Consider the following 14,382-nt stretch of genomic DNA (forward strand, 5'->3'; position numbering starts at 1 on the left):
CAAGTCCCTCCCGGCGCCTCTTAGCACAGCACAGGGTGCCTCAGTGTCCCTGCAGCAGGGACGCAGAGATCCCTTGGCGTTCCCCGAGCTCACTTGTGGCAGAGACCCCTCGGTGTCCCCCTGCCCGGGCCGGAGGTCGCGGCTCTCCGGCCCCTGTCCCAGCCGGGGGTCGCGGCTCCCGGGCCGCCCTCGCCCCGCGCCGAGGGGAGGGCGGCGGAGAGGGCCCGTCCCCGCTCCGCTCCGCCCCGCTCGGGCTGGGACCGCCGCCGCCGCCGCGTCCTTTTATACCGGGGCTAAATTTAGGCTGCGCCCGAGCCGCTGCCTCCCGCCCGCCCCGTCCGGGACGCGTTTCCTCCGCTCCTGCAATTGGCCTGAGGCCGCCCGCGCCCGCGTTATAAGGTGCGGAGGGCGGCCGGCCGCGCTCGTCCCGCACCATGGCGCTGAGCGACACCGCCCTGCCCTCCTTCGCCACCTTCGCCAGCCCCTGCCGCGAGAAAGCCCTGCACGAAGTGAGTGTCCCCCGCCCAGCGCCGACGGCTCCGCGCCCCGCCGCGCCCCGACCCCGTCCCCCCCGCGTCCCCCCGGCGAACGGCACCTCTAACGCTGTCCCTTTTCTCTCTCCCCAGAGGTGGAAGTGTGAGCAGGAGGCCAAGACCCCCGCCGGCACCTGGGGCGGCCTCTCCCCACGGAAAGAGGATGAGGATCTCAACAACGTGCTGGATTTTATCCTTTCCATGGGCAGCGATGGCTACGGCCAGGGTGCTGCCGGCGGGGATTATCCCCCTGCCCAAGGCGAAAGCGGTGGCTTTTACCAGACAAACCCGTCCCCGGGATGCTACAATGCCCTGGAGCAGGGCAGCCCCCCGCCCTACAACGCCGGCATCGTGCCGGAGATGATGCGCTCCGAGATGGACTCCAACTACTGCCCTTCTGGCAGCGTCCACGGCCGCTTCTTCGTGACACCCACCTTCGGGGGCCCGCAGTTCGTTGAGAACATTAAGCCCGAGCCCGACATGGACAATTATGGACCGGTCCTGGGTCTGGTGCCCCAGGCTTGCCCAAAGATCAAGCAAGAGGGGAACGCGACCTGTATGATGGCCTACGAGCAGCCCCGGGTGGCCAGTTCCCCGCAGATTCCTGGGTCAGAGACGCCCCCGCTGAGCCCCGACGATCTCATGGTGAATGAGTGCCACACGCAGATGATGTGCCCCTCGTCCGTGTCCTACCAGCAGAGTTACCACCCGGCCTCCGGCTTCCACCACCCTCAGACCCACCTCCAGTACCAGAACACCTCCCAGTTTGGCCTTTTCGAGGACAGCCTGCCCTTACAGCCCTCAGCTCCTCGGGGCATGCTCACCCCTCCTTCCTCCCCTCTGGAGCTGCTGGACTCCAAACCAAAGCGGGGACGCAGGTCCTGGCCGAGGAAGAGGACAGCCACTCACACGTGCAGCTATGCCGGCTGTGGGAAGACCTACACCAAGAGCTCACACCTGAAGGCTCACCTCAGGACACACACAGGTAATTATTGCTGACGGCCTTGATGCGGAGATGTGCTGTGTGCGGGCTGAGATAGCCCCGTGTAAAATAGTTCGCAGCCGGGGCTTTTACCCTGGAGTCTGTTAAATTCACAGCTGGCGGTCAGGTCTGTAACATCTAGGTGTTTACCTATGTAGTCAAAGCTTTTCTAAGGGATTCTAAAGCCGTTTCTCCAAAGATTTTCACTGCAGGTATAGGTGAAAATCTTTGGAGAAAGAGCTTTAGAAAGGGCTTTGTAGAAAGGGCTTTATGGTGAAGGAATTTCTAGTAATTGAGCTTAAAAGCACTTGGATCTTGCTGTGGAAGGGCTTGGTAGCGAATAAAGGGATACGTACAATAAAGCTCGGCAGGCTGCCCGGTGTGTGATGCCATGCTGAGTCACGCTGTCCTATTTCCCCGAACAGGTGAAAAGCCCTACCACTGCAACTGGGAAGGCTGCGGCTGGAAGTTCGCGCGCTCGGACGAGCTCACCCGGCACTACCGCAAGCACACGGGGCACCGGCCCTTCCAGTGCCACCTGTGCGACAGGGCCTTCTCCCGGTCAGACCACCTGGCTCTGCACATGAAGCGGCACATGTAGCCGCAGGGAGCCTGCCCTGCCGCCAGTGGACCGTGTTTAACTGCTCAGGTGCAGAAGGGTGAAAAATCTGTAGCTGGTACTACACAGGGAGGCGCCGCCCGACGCTCCAGGACGGACGCGGAGGATCCGACACGAGGGGGCTCAGCCAGGCATCCCCCGCGGGGAATCTGCCGTGCCCGAGGCAGTGCTCTGCCCGTCCCGGTCAGGAGAACAGGGGTTAATTTATGCAGCTTCTGTCAAGGGTAAACTCCGTAAGACTCCATACAGATTGTATAGAAGAAGCTGTAAATATGTTTGTTTTTTCCCCCCCAATTCTAACTGCCCATTCCTAAGCTTTACAAGACAATGTTTGTATGGAAACTGCCTGAAGTTGACCCTAGAAGAGATAAAATGAATGTTACTGTAGCTAACGATGTTAGTTTAGATCTCCGTCGAAGGCATGGCTAAGAGAACACTCCTCTTGTTAGACTGTTTGGTTCACAGGTGCAATAGTATTCTTGTTTGCCATGATCTACACTAGAAGTACAGGGCTTGATGTCTTGTAGGAAAATAACCTATTTACTGTAATTTTTTTATATATTGTAAATAATTTTATACAATGAGAAATATTGTATATGTAAATAGAAGACAAATGGGTATTTTACCTATATCTGTTTTTATAAAAACATAATTTTTCAATGTTTGAAAACATTTCATCTTTTTAATAAAATAAGTTTTTAATTGCTGTGATTTTTATTCTCCTTTGAGATATCCCTGTTACTTTTTTCCTGATGGCTGGACCAGCAACCACCTGATTGTGTTTCAAATTATTGACTGTAACAAGACACTTAAATCTGAGCTGTGGATTTGTCTGAAATAGATAATGGAGTAAGTAAGGTATTCTCACTGATAAATAAGACATAATACAGTGCTCTATCAAAAAATCAAATAGGAAAGTAGATCATATTCAAAATATACTTCCTAAAAATGGTTAAGTAAGCAACACTGTAATTTCAGTCTCATTTCTAGTTTATGCTAGACTATTTTAATAGCATTCTTAATGTTTTCCAGATGCAGTTATAGCTTTGCCAGCAGTGTGTGGGTTTTTACTATAAATTTAAACACTGCATTTTTGTAATTATGGGGGATTATTTTAAGGCATTCTTGTACATAAGTTGTCCTTGTTCTCAAGAACTCAGTGCAGAATTCCAATAGAACAGTAGTGGAGTTAGAACCTAGATTCCAGGAGTTAAGACAGCTAAGTATTTGTGGGGGAAGTCAGCCAGGAATCAAGATTCTGAAAACTAATTGCAAGTAAACTGGATTCTGCAACAGCTATAGCAGTAAAGACCGCTACAAAAGTCAAATTGAGCCCCTAAAAAATTGTTCAGCTGTAAATGAGCTCAGAAGGCCAGGCAGTAAGTCCAAGCAGTTGTTCTGACAGTCTGATGGGCATCCTCTGTCTTTATAGCTCCTGTGTTGTGCTGAGTTTTGATACTTGTGTATCACTGCTAATCAAATATGCAGCTTCAGCTTAATAGTGCTGAATTTTTCCCTTAACGTATGGATACTTGCAGCTTGGTTTTAGTCAAGATTGTGACCTTTTTTCTGACTTTATGTGTTAGAATACACAAGAATGAAATCAACAGGAATGCATTTAGAGTAACTACAAATATAGCTGTTCTTCTGTGAAAGCAAAGGTTGAAGCTGATCATGTGGAACAGATGTATTTTGGGCTTCTAATCATTGGCATGGAAGAATGAGTTCCACATTTCACTTTTGTAGTTCTTTCAAAGTGAAATATAAGGGAGCTTTAGTGTTTCTTCATCAAAAACAAAACTCATTTATTTGCTAGAAAAAAAATTGCACAATCTAATTCCAGAAAGTGAGGATGACTTAAAGATGTTCTAAACTTGGCACATTCATTGTTGCAACAGTTCTAAGTATTTCCTTCTCTTTCCCCATAGGTGAATATTTTCATATTTCAGCACGTCCTTTGGTGTTTATAACTTTAGGAAGAAAACTTTTAAAATTCTTTCCCTTATCTCTTCATACTCACCTGACTTTCCCTTGCTCTTTCTGAAGTACTGGAAATGGTTGTTGTCATTCCCAGTTTTCAGCATTCCCAGTTTTTGTTATAATCCAGGTTTAGGTAACACAGTGCAAGCTTAAACAATTCCCTTTTTAGTGATGCAATTTAAAAGACAAAGAGCCCCATATCTGCCTTGGGAAGGTCCCAGCCAGAGCTTTCCAGTGGTGGAGGGGAGCTTGGAAGCATCGCAACATCACAGCACACTTACCTGGCTGTGCTTGTCCCCAGCCCTCTCCTGATCTCTGGCTGGTCTGACCAGTTTTCTTCCCTTCCAAATCCTCAGCCTGGAGAAGAGAAGGCTCCAAGGGGATCCCCAAGCCCCTTCCAGTGCCTAAAGGGGTTCCAGGAGAGCTGATGAGGGACTTTAGACAAGGGTTCAAGTGACAGCACACAGGGAATGTCTTCACATGGCCGGAGAGCAGGGTTAGATGGGACACTGGGAAAAAATTCTTCCCTGTGAAGGTGGTGAGGGACTGGAATAGAATTCCCAGAGAAATTGTCTCTGCTTCATCCCTGGAAATTTTCAAAGCCAGCTTGGAGCAACCTGCTCTAGTGGGAGGTGTCCCTGCCCATGGCAGGGGTGGAACTTTAAGCTCCCTTTGGAGTCCCAGGATGGACTTGGAGCTCCCTTCCAACCCAAACCATTTTGGGATTCTGTGATTCCACAGCAGCTGCAGCCTGTGAGTGGCACAAAGGCATTGTGTGCTGCTCAGGGCCTTTGTGCAGAAGCAAGTGTCACCACAGTCACCAACCCTTAAAAAACCCTCATGTGCCTACTCTGCAACACCCACCACACTGGGTGCTTCTCCTCCTCCAGTGCCTCAGCACGGGAGCATCCAAGTCTGACTGCTCCAGGTGAGTCTGGCTGTGAGGGTTATCATCTCTGCTGCCTCTGCTCCTGCTCACTAAAAAGTCTTTAGATAAGACAGCTGATATTTGCTATCAGGCAGATATTTGTGTTAGAAAATAGTGCTCAGACCCTGATGAGCAGTGGAAATGTGGAAAGAGGAGCAGGTGGTGCCCTCTGAGTTTTCAGATTAGTGATTCAACTGAAAATAGAGCAGAGGAATCCTCATACATAAATATAAAAGACCTCATATAAAAACATGTAAAGTCAGTTCTCTGAATGTGGGAAGGGATGGGGGGACAAAGCACTAATAAAAGTTCACAAGAAACTTTCTTGTCATTGTTTGAGGGAGGGCATCTGTGATAGTAGCTGTGTGGTCTTTACAGGAAACTGCGCGTTCTTGAATCTTGAGATCATCTTGTAGTAGGAAAAAAAAAAACAGATGCTGATCTCATTCTTCTCACATTCTATTATGAGTAATTTTCAACTCTCTTTTTTCCCCCTTTCTTTAATTGTTTTAAATGACTACATGCAAAGATACGCTGTAATTCCAGTGATCTATCCAGCCTCCTCTAGTCAGCAGAAAACCACTAATGCTCCACATCTTCTAATAGCTGATCATCAGGTTGTCATCTCTTAAGTAATTTTGTTTCAATTAATCATCTGCCTCCCAAGGAGCATCCAGTAACTACAACCTGCACCTATCCTGTATTCGATTTTAACATATCATGGAAAGGAAAAAACTATAGAAGTTGTAGTTAAACCTAAAGGGAGGAAATGTAGAGTCCATTGAAAACAAGATTTTCAGACTTATTAATATAAGGTACTACAGCCATGGGCTCCCTATTGTTTTAAGATAGATTGTGAGGTGAGTTAGAGCAGGTTAAGTGCAGAAATAAGAAAATCCTGCACAATGATCCCAGTGAAAACGGAGGTAGATATTGCCAAACTCAGGTACCATCCAGAGCAGTCACCGCTAAGAGTCGAATCATTCCACGTGGAGTTTCAGAGCATTGTTTCACTCTGCTAAAAATGGTTTTTCCTCACCCACTGACTTGAGAAGAGTCAGTTGAACTCCTCCGAGATGGGACCTCACTGTCACAACACACTGTAATTCTGAAACAGCCCAGAGCAGGACCAGGTCCAGCTGCTGCAGGGCCGTGTGGCTCGGTCCCCTTTTGGGTCATGAAGGTGACACAGCACCCTGTGCTCACCCAGCACCATCCCAGAATCAATCCAGAACCAATCCAGCACTGGTGAAACAGCCCAGCACCACACCAGCACCACCCCAGCGCCCTGTGCATAGCCAGCACCACCAGCCCAGCAGATTGTGCATACCCAGCAGCACCCCAGCACCCTGTGAAACAGCCCAGCAGCAGCACCCCAGCACTCTGTGCACAGCCAGCATCGGGCTGCACACAACCAGCACCATCGTGGCACTGCAGCAGGGCCTGTGAAACAGCCCAGCGCCTCACCAGCACTCCGTTCACAACCAGCACCCAGCAAGCCAGCAGGCAGGACATTTTAAATATCTTCTTTTTAACCCTAAAGTGGAAGGCTGGACTAGAAACCCCCTGCCTTTTCTGGAAGTTTATTTTAGATTCAGTATTGTATCTAATCACATCCGGAAGAGCTGAAGCTTTAGTGCTGGGCATGGCTCACCTCATGCAGGATGGGGAATTTCAACCTGCGCGAGCCCTTGGTTACTCACAGCCATTTACAAACTGCCTGAAAACATTGACTGGCTCTAAACTTTGGTCTTCCATCCACAAGAATGCCAAAATAAGTTTGTCCATTCTTCAAATTATAGGATTGTGTGGTTCTGTGGTTTTCTGTGGTAGAAGCTCTGTGGTTTCTTAAGCTATTTAGTGCACCTCTAACACAGAGTAGCTGTTAGGCTTTGCTTAAATTGAATTTTTGAAGCCAGAACCCCAAGCTCTAGCAATTTCTTTTGCTATATTTAGAAAAAACAACTACAACAAAGTCATGTAGCATTGCTATGGCAACCAGCAGAAAATTTATCCCAAATCCCATGTAATTTAGCAGGGAGAAAGCCATCCCCATTGCTAACATCCAAAACCCACTTGGTGGCATCTACAAACTTTAAAATTCCTGGGTGTCCTCGAAGCGGCTGCTCTCAGCTGGGTCCATCCCAAGTCCTGCCTGTGCTAGACATGTCCTATATGCTGTGAGTGAAGCAGTCAGAGCTTTGAACTCCGGCACTGCAGCAGCTCCTCTGCCATGGTGCAGGAGTTCTGACTCATTATAAATATCTGGAACATAATTTTGGATATGATCTCCTGTGACATTTAATACATTAGGTGAATAACTACTGAGCCTGAGGCTTAAACACAAAAGGAAAAACACACAAAAATATCCTCAGATCCCAACAACCACTTATTTACAGCCTGTGTGCAATGACAGCATGAGTTTTGTTATCTTAATGTCTTTATGTTATATTGCAAGATAAGGGATACAGAATGCCTGGATGTCCTTTCTGTGGAAGCAAGGGATAGGCAGAGAGCACAGGGCTTTTTCATTCTGAGAATTGTGATCAAGGACCTTAATGGGAAGTTAAACAGCAGAAATATATTGTGTATGCTGCTAGCAGAGTCCTGTGAGATTTCATCAATTAGGAAGGCTACAGCAATTTTACGAGATGATGCATCAGCACCAATAAAAAGTTTTAATTGTGGTCATAACATTAAAAAAAAAAAAAAAAAGCAACCATACAGGAGGGAAAAGGTACTCAGAGTGACTACACTGATAGTCACTGATAGTCACGTACAGCAGATGGGAGATTCAGCAATTTTAGATATAAACCTGACAGTCCTTCCAGCGTGAGAGCTCAGAATTCCAAGAGGAGAGCTGGGCCTTGGACATATTTATGTTCAGCCAATAAGTGCTACAGTTGTGTTTGAGGTTTAACAGCTGGGCTCAGACCTTGGGCAGCATTTAGGGTGAAATTTCCACATCCTGAACAGAATAGTGATGCTTTTCTTCCCTTCCCAGTGAAGGGGCTCTTAGGCCATGCTGGGTACAGGGATGTCCTTTCAGATTAAGCCCAGACAAGGCAGATTAGGAATGAATTTGGCAAAGGATAGGGATGAGAATGCTGTCTATGTCAGACCCCAGAAATTCAAGTGAGAGCAACATGTGGAGAGCTGGGTCATGGTTTTATGAGATGAGAAGCATGACATGATGAGAATTGGGTAGGGATTGTGCCCATCTGTAACACACTGCACTCAAATCCTCCAAAATGTGAATGTAACTAAAAATACGGGAGGGAAACTTGCCTTGACAACCTGCTGCTGACTTTGACCAGGTGAGCAGGAGCAGAACAGCTGGGAGAAGAGTGAGTCAAAGTGAGTAAATGGAATAGCTCAATCGTGAGGTGTGTTTTTCCAGCCAGCCAAAGGTTGTCTCTAGTGATCTCCCCAGCCACTCCCAGTGCAAATTGCCAGGACATCCAGCATTGCTGCACACAGACTGCTTGGGAAGGGTGTGGTGTTGGATTTGGGACTGGTCTGCTCAGCCCAAATCTGACTGGGACAAGGAAGAAAGGGAAGGACAGGAGGGAAAACAGTGCAGAGGGCACCAGCAAACAGGAAAAATATTTCAGTGCAGAGAATAGAGCTGTTCTTAAAAGCAAAATTCACAAATTTAACAGAAAAACTTGTGAAACTGTGGACAAAAAAAGAAAGTGCTGAAATCTCAGAGCTCCAAAAAGTAACTTTCATTTATTATATTAAACAATAACATTTCTCTTATTATATTAAACAATATAACACATGAAGATGGGTTAAAATTAAAATACCTTACAATTTGTTATAACATTTGAAAGATAAATATAACCACAATAATGTACATATTTGGAGATATTAGTCAGATTTAGGTCAACACTGCAGTTTTCACTTTGTGTTTCCACCTTTTCAGATCAGACTGAAGAATGATATATTTAAAGGGACATCAGAAAAGCACTATGCACTTGCAACAGCAGAAGGAACCACAGTCACGAGGAGTTTTCCTTTGAAATTTAAAGGGAGAGGCAGAAGTTGGAAAAATGAAAATTCCATTTTGTAACAAATTAGCCTTTATTTATAAATCTTTCAAGTAAAAAGAGCAGTATATCAACTGATCAAACAGGTGTGTCAATGAATTATAGTTAACATATTTACTCTAAAAATAAATCTTCTATGATTCCATTGTACTCCAAGCAGAATTCTTTTCTAAGAAAAGATGGTTGCTGTGAAGTCTACATAGATGCAATGTATAACCAAATATATAACCAAAAACCTGGCTGTTCCAGTAGTATATGAAGATAATTCAATTAGATCATTAACAGCAAGATCAATTCACATCAACAGAGTTCCAGCTCTAAATGAGGATTAAGCAGAAATGAAATTCCTGAGAGGGAGGAAAAAAATACAGAAGAAAGGAGAAATCAAACTCTTACACAAGGGAAAGCAGCAATTCTACTTGGACCAAAACTCCTTGGGCCACGGTTCTACAGAACAAATATTCTTCTCAATGGAGAAACACTAAAGAAGAAATAGTAACCCCAAAAGGATTATAAGAAGAATTCAAGAAAAGAAGAATTCAAGAAAAGTGTGTTATCCTTGAGCATAAGATGACAAAGTGATTTCTACAATAGTGCCAACAGATTTCACAGATGGGAATTAAAAATAAAAAGGCTTACATAGACACAGCTTGGAACTTCCTACACTTGAGAGCACAGTACATGGAACAAGATACGGGAAGGACTGATGACCCTCAGAGGGCAGAGGTTCCATGAAGAAAAAGTTGCCTATAAAAAAATATTTCTTACAGCATTATTGTGGAAGTATGACTTTTATGAGCATCTGTTTTTATTGCAGGGTGACTGGGAGGTTTGAAGGTAACTGAAGGAAACCACTGAAAGCAAATGTGAACACACAGTTCTGTGAGGGGCAATGTGGTAATTCAACATCTGTGCCCTATGTGCACTGTCTGCATGGGCAGGTTCAATGTGAATAATTGTCTGTATGTCCTGTTTAACTGCTGTGCCTCAGTGCTCTGTGCAATCCAGGGCTTTCCATGAGTACATCCAGTAGTATATATTCCATATAAAACATGTGTGCCACCATAAAACCCTGCTAAACTCTGATCGCTCAAGGTACTGCAGAGGCTAATAAATTACCTGAGTAGAAAGAAGAATCACCCCCACTCTTTCCTCTAAGCCAAATATGCAAGGGATATTTGTTCCTCCTGAGGTAAAAGCTTAGGTGGAAATGGACGAAACACAGAACTGGAATCCAGATGACAATTATGTGCAACCAATCTAACTGGAATGAAGCAAGAAAAACATGTTTGTCACCTTTGCCTGTGACTATTTGGGGTGTGTGTATGGGAACAGCTCCCCACAAATAATTTTTTTAAAAGGAAAAGAAAGGAAAGAGGAAAGAGGGGAAACTATGAGCAAGCATAGAAGAAAACTCACTGCCTCTGCCCAGAGAAGAAAGATGACATGCAAGATCAGCAGTTGAACCTACATTCCAAAAGGATACTTTAAAAACTACAAAGAATGTGAAATTACATCCAGTGCAGATAATTACTACTTTCTGCCAGGGTTCTCCTACACCTGGCACAGCTAATGAACACAGTTTTTCATGTCAATGAAAGAAATCTTGATGCAAATTGATTAGAAATAATTTCTCCTCTTTTCTTTAACCAGAACTTTGAAACTCTCAGAGCCATAAACTAATCTGAATTTCTGTAAAGATTCAATTCTGTATCCATCTGTGGTTACAGAATTCATACATACACACAAGCTTTAATATATAGAATATATATGAATATTCTACATATTCACTATATATACATATTTTATGTACAGCACAAGGAACTATATACTAAACATAGCATGTGGACATGTATATAAACACACTATGATTACATTATACAATACTCTCTCTATATATATGTATATATACACATAGACACAAATAATATGGATCTCACTGTACACTGTATATGCACTGGGGGTATTCACATTTTCCATATCTTACATTGTATGTATTTTCTCTGCTCAAATAGTAACAGGCCTGTTTGTGCTTTAAATTTCACTGTCTGGAGGAAGAAAAGCAATGTCTTGCAATAAAGTTTTGCCTCGAAGAGCAAGTGCAGGTATTGTACACACTGAGTTACAGCATAGGGAAAGAATGCGGGGAATTTTCCTTTCTATATGGAAAATTGTATTAAATACAAAGCAAGAAATCACAGCAAGAAATCACTAGGTTTTCTTCTACTGCAGTGACAACATTTTTAATCAAGAGTGTTTCAGTAAATTTAAGGTTCCTAAATCTAATACTGTGCATAGACAATATATTGGTTTCTGTCCCTGTTCATTGGTTGATCTGCAGTTACTGTCCAAGCAAATATGAGGAAGAGTCAATAAGGAAATACAAAAACGAGCCCTAACACTATACAGAATGCTGGATTCACATTTCTGTCTCCCTGCTGGACATCTTGAAGACATCATCTCATTGGCCTAGAATTATAAATGGCATTATAAAGTCAGTGTTTTAGGGCCCTGACAAAGCAGTAGAAAGTCTTGTTATGGCGCAGAATTTCAAAAATGCATCAAGCTCTTTAGCCATCTACCTGTCCCACTGGAGTGACATCATCCCATCCAGAACTGATATTATTTTCTAAATTTTATTGTAGCAGAAGAGACATCACAAGGACTCAGGTCCAAGTGAACAGGAGGATCTTACACATGGGTACAGTTTGTATAACTGCACTGAGAATCTTGCAGCCACTTGCTTTTGAAAATTGCTCTTTCACAGCTAAAGTTTTATCATGTTACCTAAAGACAGACACAAGTTAGCTCTCAGAGATTTCAAGTTCCATACACCAACAGAAGAGAGAATTTTTTGTGTTTTAGTATGTTTGATCACATAATCAAACATATATTAGAGAAAAATTATTGCAATGAGAAGGGATCTCAAATCAGGGTCTTCAGAATTAGAAATAGTTTCTATTGCATCCCAAAGGGCTCATTAAAGGGCAGTATTAGAGACCATTATATGGCTGGCTTTGGTATTAGAAATAAATCTTCTCTCCTTCTGAGGAGAATAAAAGGTTTACGTTATTTGTAGTACCTTTTGCACAGGAGACACACAGCAAAAGGGGAGTTGTGACTCCTAAAAATAACACCCTAAACACAAATAGATGTGTGTGTCTGCACACCCACCCATCCACCTACCTCCCCACAAAAGCTTGAGACTACAAATGCCACGTCCTGGCTGCGTTTCAGAGCTGAAAACTACCAAGATGCTAAAAAAGATCCAATCTGATTCCTCTGTGTAAGGAAAGCATCCAGGATAAGGCAATCCCAACAGAACAGGGAAAGATTGTTTTCATTCACTGAGCAGGCACTATCATTGTAGTATGAAAATAAAAGTAAGGAGGCAAGGACATAAAAAATAGTAATGCATTGAAGATGATGAAGGAATATCACATTAAAAAAAAAGAGAAAATGTTGTAAGACAAGGGCCACATCAGTAAAAACACAGAATGTAAAGCTTTTGTATTGAAGGGCAGGAAAGAAGACTGAGGACGTTTAAAAACGCTGTGCTAGATCCCTACTCTACAAGACAGAAAATTCCAAGGCAAACACAACTGAAGTTTCAGAATTCCTGTAAGCCGAAAAGGCATTTCTAGTAAGCAAATTAAATTCACAGACTTATTTTTTCTATGACATGTCAAACACATTCTGTGTTGTGTTTTCCAGGTGGAAGCATTCAGTGCATATAAAACCTGTTCCTACCTGGTCTGAGTCCTGCAAACTGGATTTTAGAGCCAACCCAGACAGTACTGCCAGAACTGATGTGTGAATGTGTATTTGGCTACTAAAATCTGATTCAACTTGGCTTCATTTCAGCTAAAGCTGCTTGATCTGTAACTCCAAAGAGGTGGAATTGAAGAAGCAGAGGTAGAGACTGTCCCAGAGGGTCACCTGGCTAACACAACCTATTCTGTGTGCTGGGAGTTGGAGTAAATGAGGGTACAATGAGTGCTAGGGGGGAGCACTCCTCAAATATGGCAACTTTTCCACCACTTCATTTCTTGATGTCACATTAAAGCAGTGCCCAGATGTGTATCACCACCTTGCAATCCTGTTTGTCTACAGTAAAGCAAATTTTTACTTCATAATTTAACTGCTAAATTATTTATCCCATTCACTGGAATAATTCCCACTTTTAGCTGTATACAATTATTAAAACTCAATGCAAACAAAAGTTTAAATTAGAAGAATTACTAATTTCTAGAGTCTTCAAATTTGTACTGTTTTATAGAGTTCACGGTATCCATCATATATAAATTGTCAGATTCTTTTGTAAAAGCCACAACTTCTGGATAAAAATCGAATGAATTTATGCTTTGACATAGATGATGCAGAAGAAGTACTGATTAGCCTACCATGAGTTATTAAATAAATGTAACAAGTGAAAGCTAATTCTATAAATATCCTCTTTTTATGGCATTTTCTTTTAAATCCATACTGCAGCCTCAAAGACCCAGTGGAATTCACGTTATAAAAAAAGCAGATTCACAAGCTGCAGTTTACTCTATGCAACATTTGTGTTTCAGATAAAGAAACTTTCAGTACCTTAGGATTACACATTAAATTTCTTACAAGCAATAAATTTTATCTAGAATATATAATACAGCTTATACAGTGATTCCTGCAGGTTATGCACTTGAGAAGTCACAGAGAGCCTGGTCAGCCACAACCAGCCAGTCCTGTTCAGATCTGAAGGTGACTTAAATTATTTTCACAAATATAAACCAAGGATTTAGTATTTTTACAAAAGCTTTGTTCCAAGGTTTCTCTCGAACAGGGTGGAAGCCAAGACCCTCTTTAAGAGTTTGGCATGTCAGCCTTACTGAGTGCAATGGCCAACTCAAGGTCTTCTTGTTCTTGTCTCCTCAACCGAGCCAGTCTTTCCTGCTCTGCTTTTTCACTCTCTCTCTTCGCCCAGGCCAGCTGCTGTTCCTCATTTCCAAACTAAAAAATGAAAATGGAAAATAAATTAATAAAGTTACCAACCAGCTCAAAGAAATTATGCAAAAAATACAAAGAATCAGACTTATTAAATATACAGCTCAAGTACACCAGGCTGGCTTAGGGCAGTTCTAGATTGACATAGAAATTCACTCACTGGTTTCCTCACTTCATCCTTTATTTCCTTAATTTCTTCCTCCTTCACTTCCTCCTTTGGTTTATTTCCTTAATTCCTCCTTCCTTTACTTCCTTACTTAGTTTATTTCCTTAGTTACTTCCTCCTCCCACCTAGAAATTAA

At 43.4% G+C, this 14,382-nt stretch overlaps 2 protein-coding genes across 5 annotated transcripts in view; one reads left to right on the forward strand and one right to left on the reverse strand.

Annotated features, from left to right (window-relative positions):
• The first annotated feature begins 387 nt into the window (after positions 1–387).
• KLF2 (KLF transcription factor 2) lies at positions 388–2,845 on the forward strand. Its single transcript, XM_084221006.1, has 3 exons — positions 388–509; positions 627–1,518; positions 1,941–2,845. Exons 1-3 carry the CDS (start codon positions 435–437, stop codon positions 2,114–2,116), a joined length of 1,143 nt encoding a protein of 380 aa, XP_084077132.1. The 5' UTR covers positions 388–434; the 3' UTR covers positions 2,117–2,845.
• A 10,871-nt stretch (positions 2,846–13,716) lies between these two features.
• Positions 13,717–14,382, reverse strand: part of EPS15L1 (epidermal growth factor receptor pathway substrate 15 like 1) — a 40,915-nt gene continuing 40,249 nt past the window's right edge. For all 4 annotated transcript variants that reach the window (XM_084221150.1, XM_084221149.1, XM_084221148.1 and 1 more), the window contains one exon: positions 13,717–14,086. In XM_084221150.1, coding sequence (XP_084077276.1) covers positions 13,940–14,086 — 147 coding nt within the window. In that variant the 3' untranslated portion in view covers positions 13,717–13,939. The remainder of the gene's footprint in view (positions 14,087–14,382) is intronic.

This window comes from Fringilla coelebs, assembly GCF_963513975.1.
Source record: "Fringilla coelebs genome assembly, chromosome: 24".
Lineage (NCBI taxonomy): Eukaryota > Metazoa > Chordata > Aves > Passeriformes > Fringillidae > Fringilla > Fringilla coelebs.

Bases quoted from the DNA above. Each gene is read 5' to 3' on its own strand.
- KLF2 (XM_084221006.1), top strand. From the start codon at position 435: ATGGCGCTGAGCGACACCGCCCTGCCCTCCTTCGCCACCTTCGCCAGC. The intron at 510-626 runs GTGAGTGTCCCC...CTCTCTCCCCAG, and splicing joins GCGAGAAAGCCCTGCACGAA to AGGTGGAAGTGTGAGCAGGA. The intron at 1,519-1,940 runs GTAATTATTGCT...TTCCCCGAACAG, and splicing joins TCACCTCAGGACACACACAG to GTGAAAAGCCCTACCACTGC.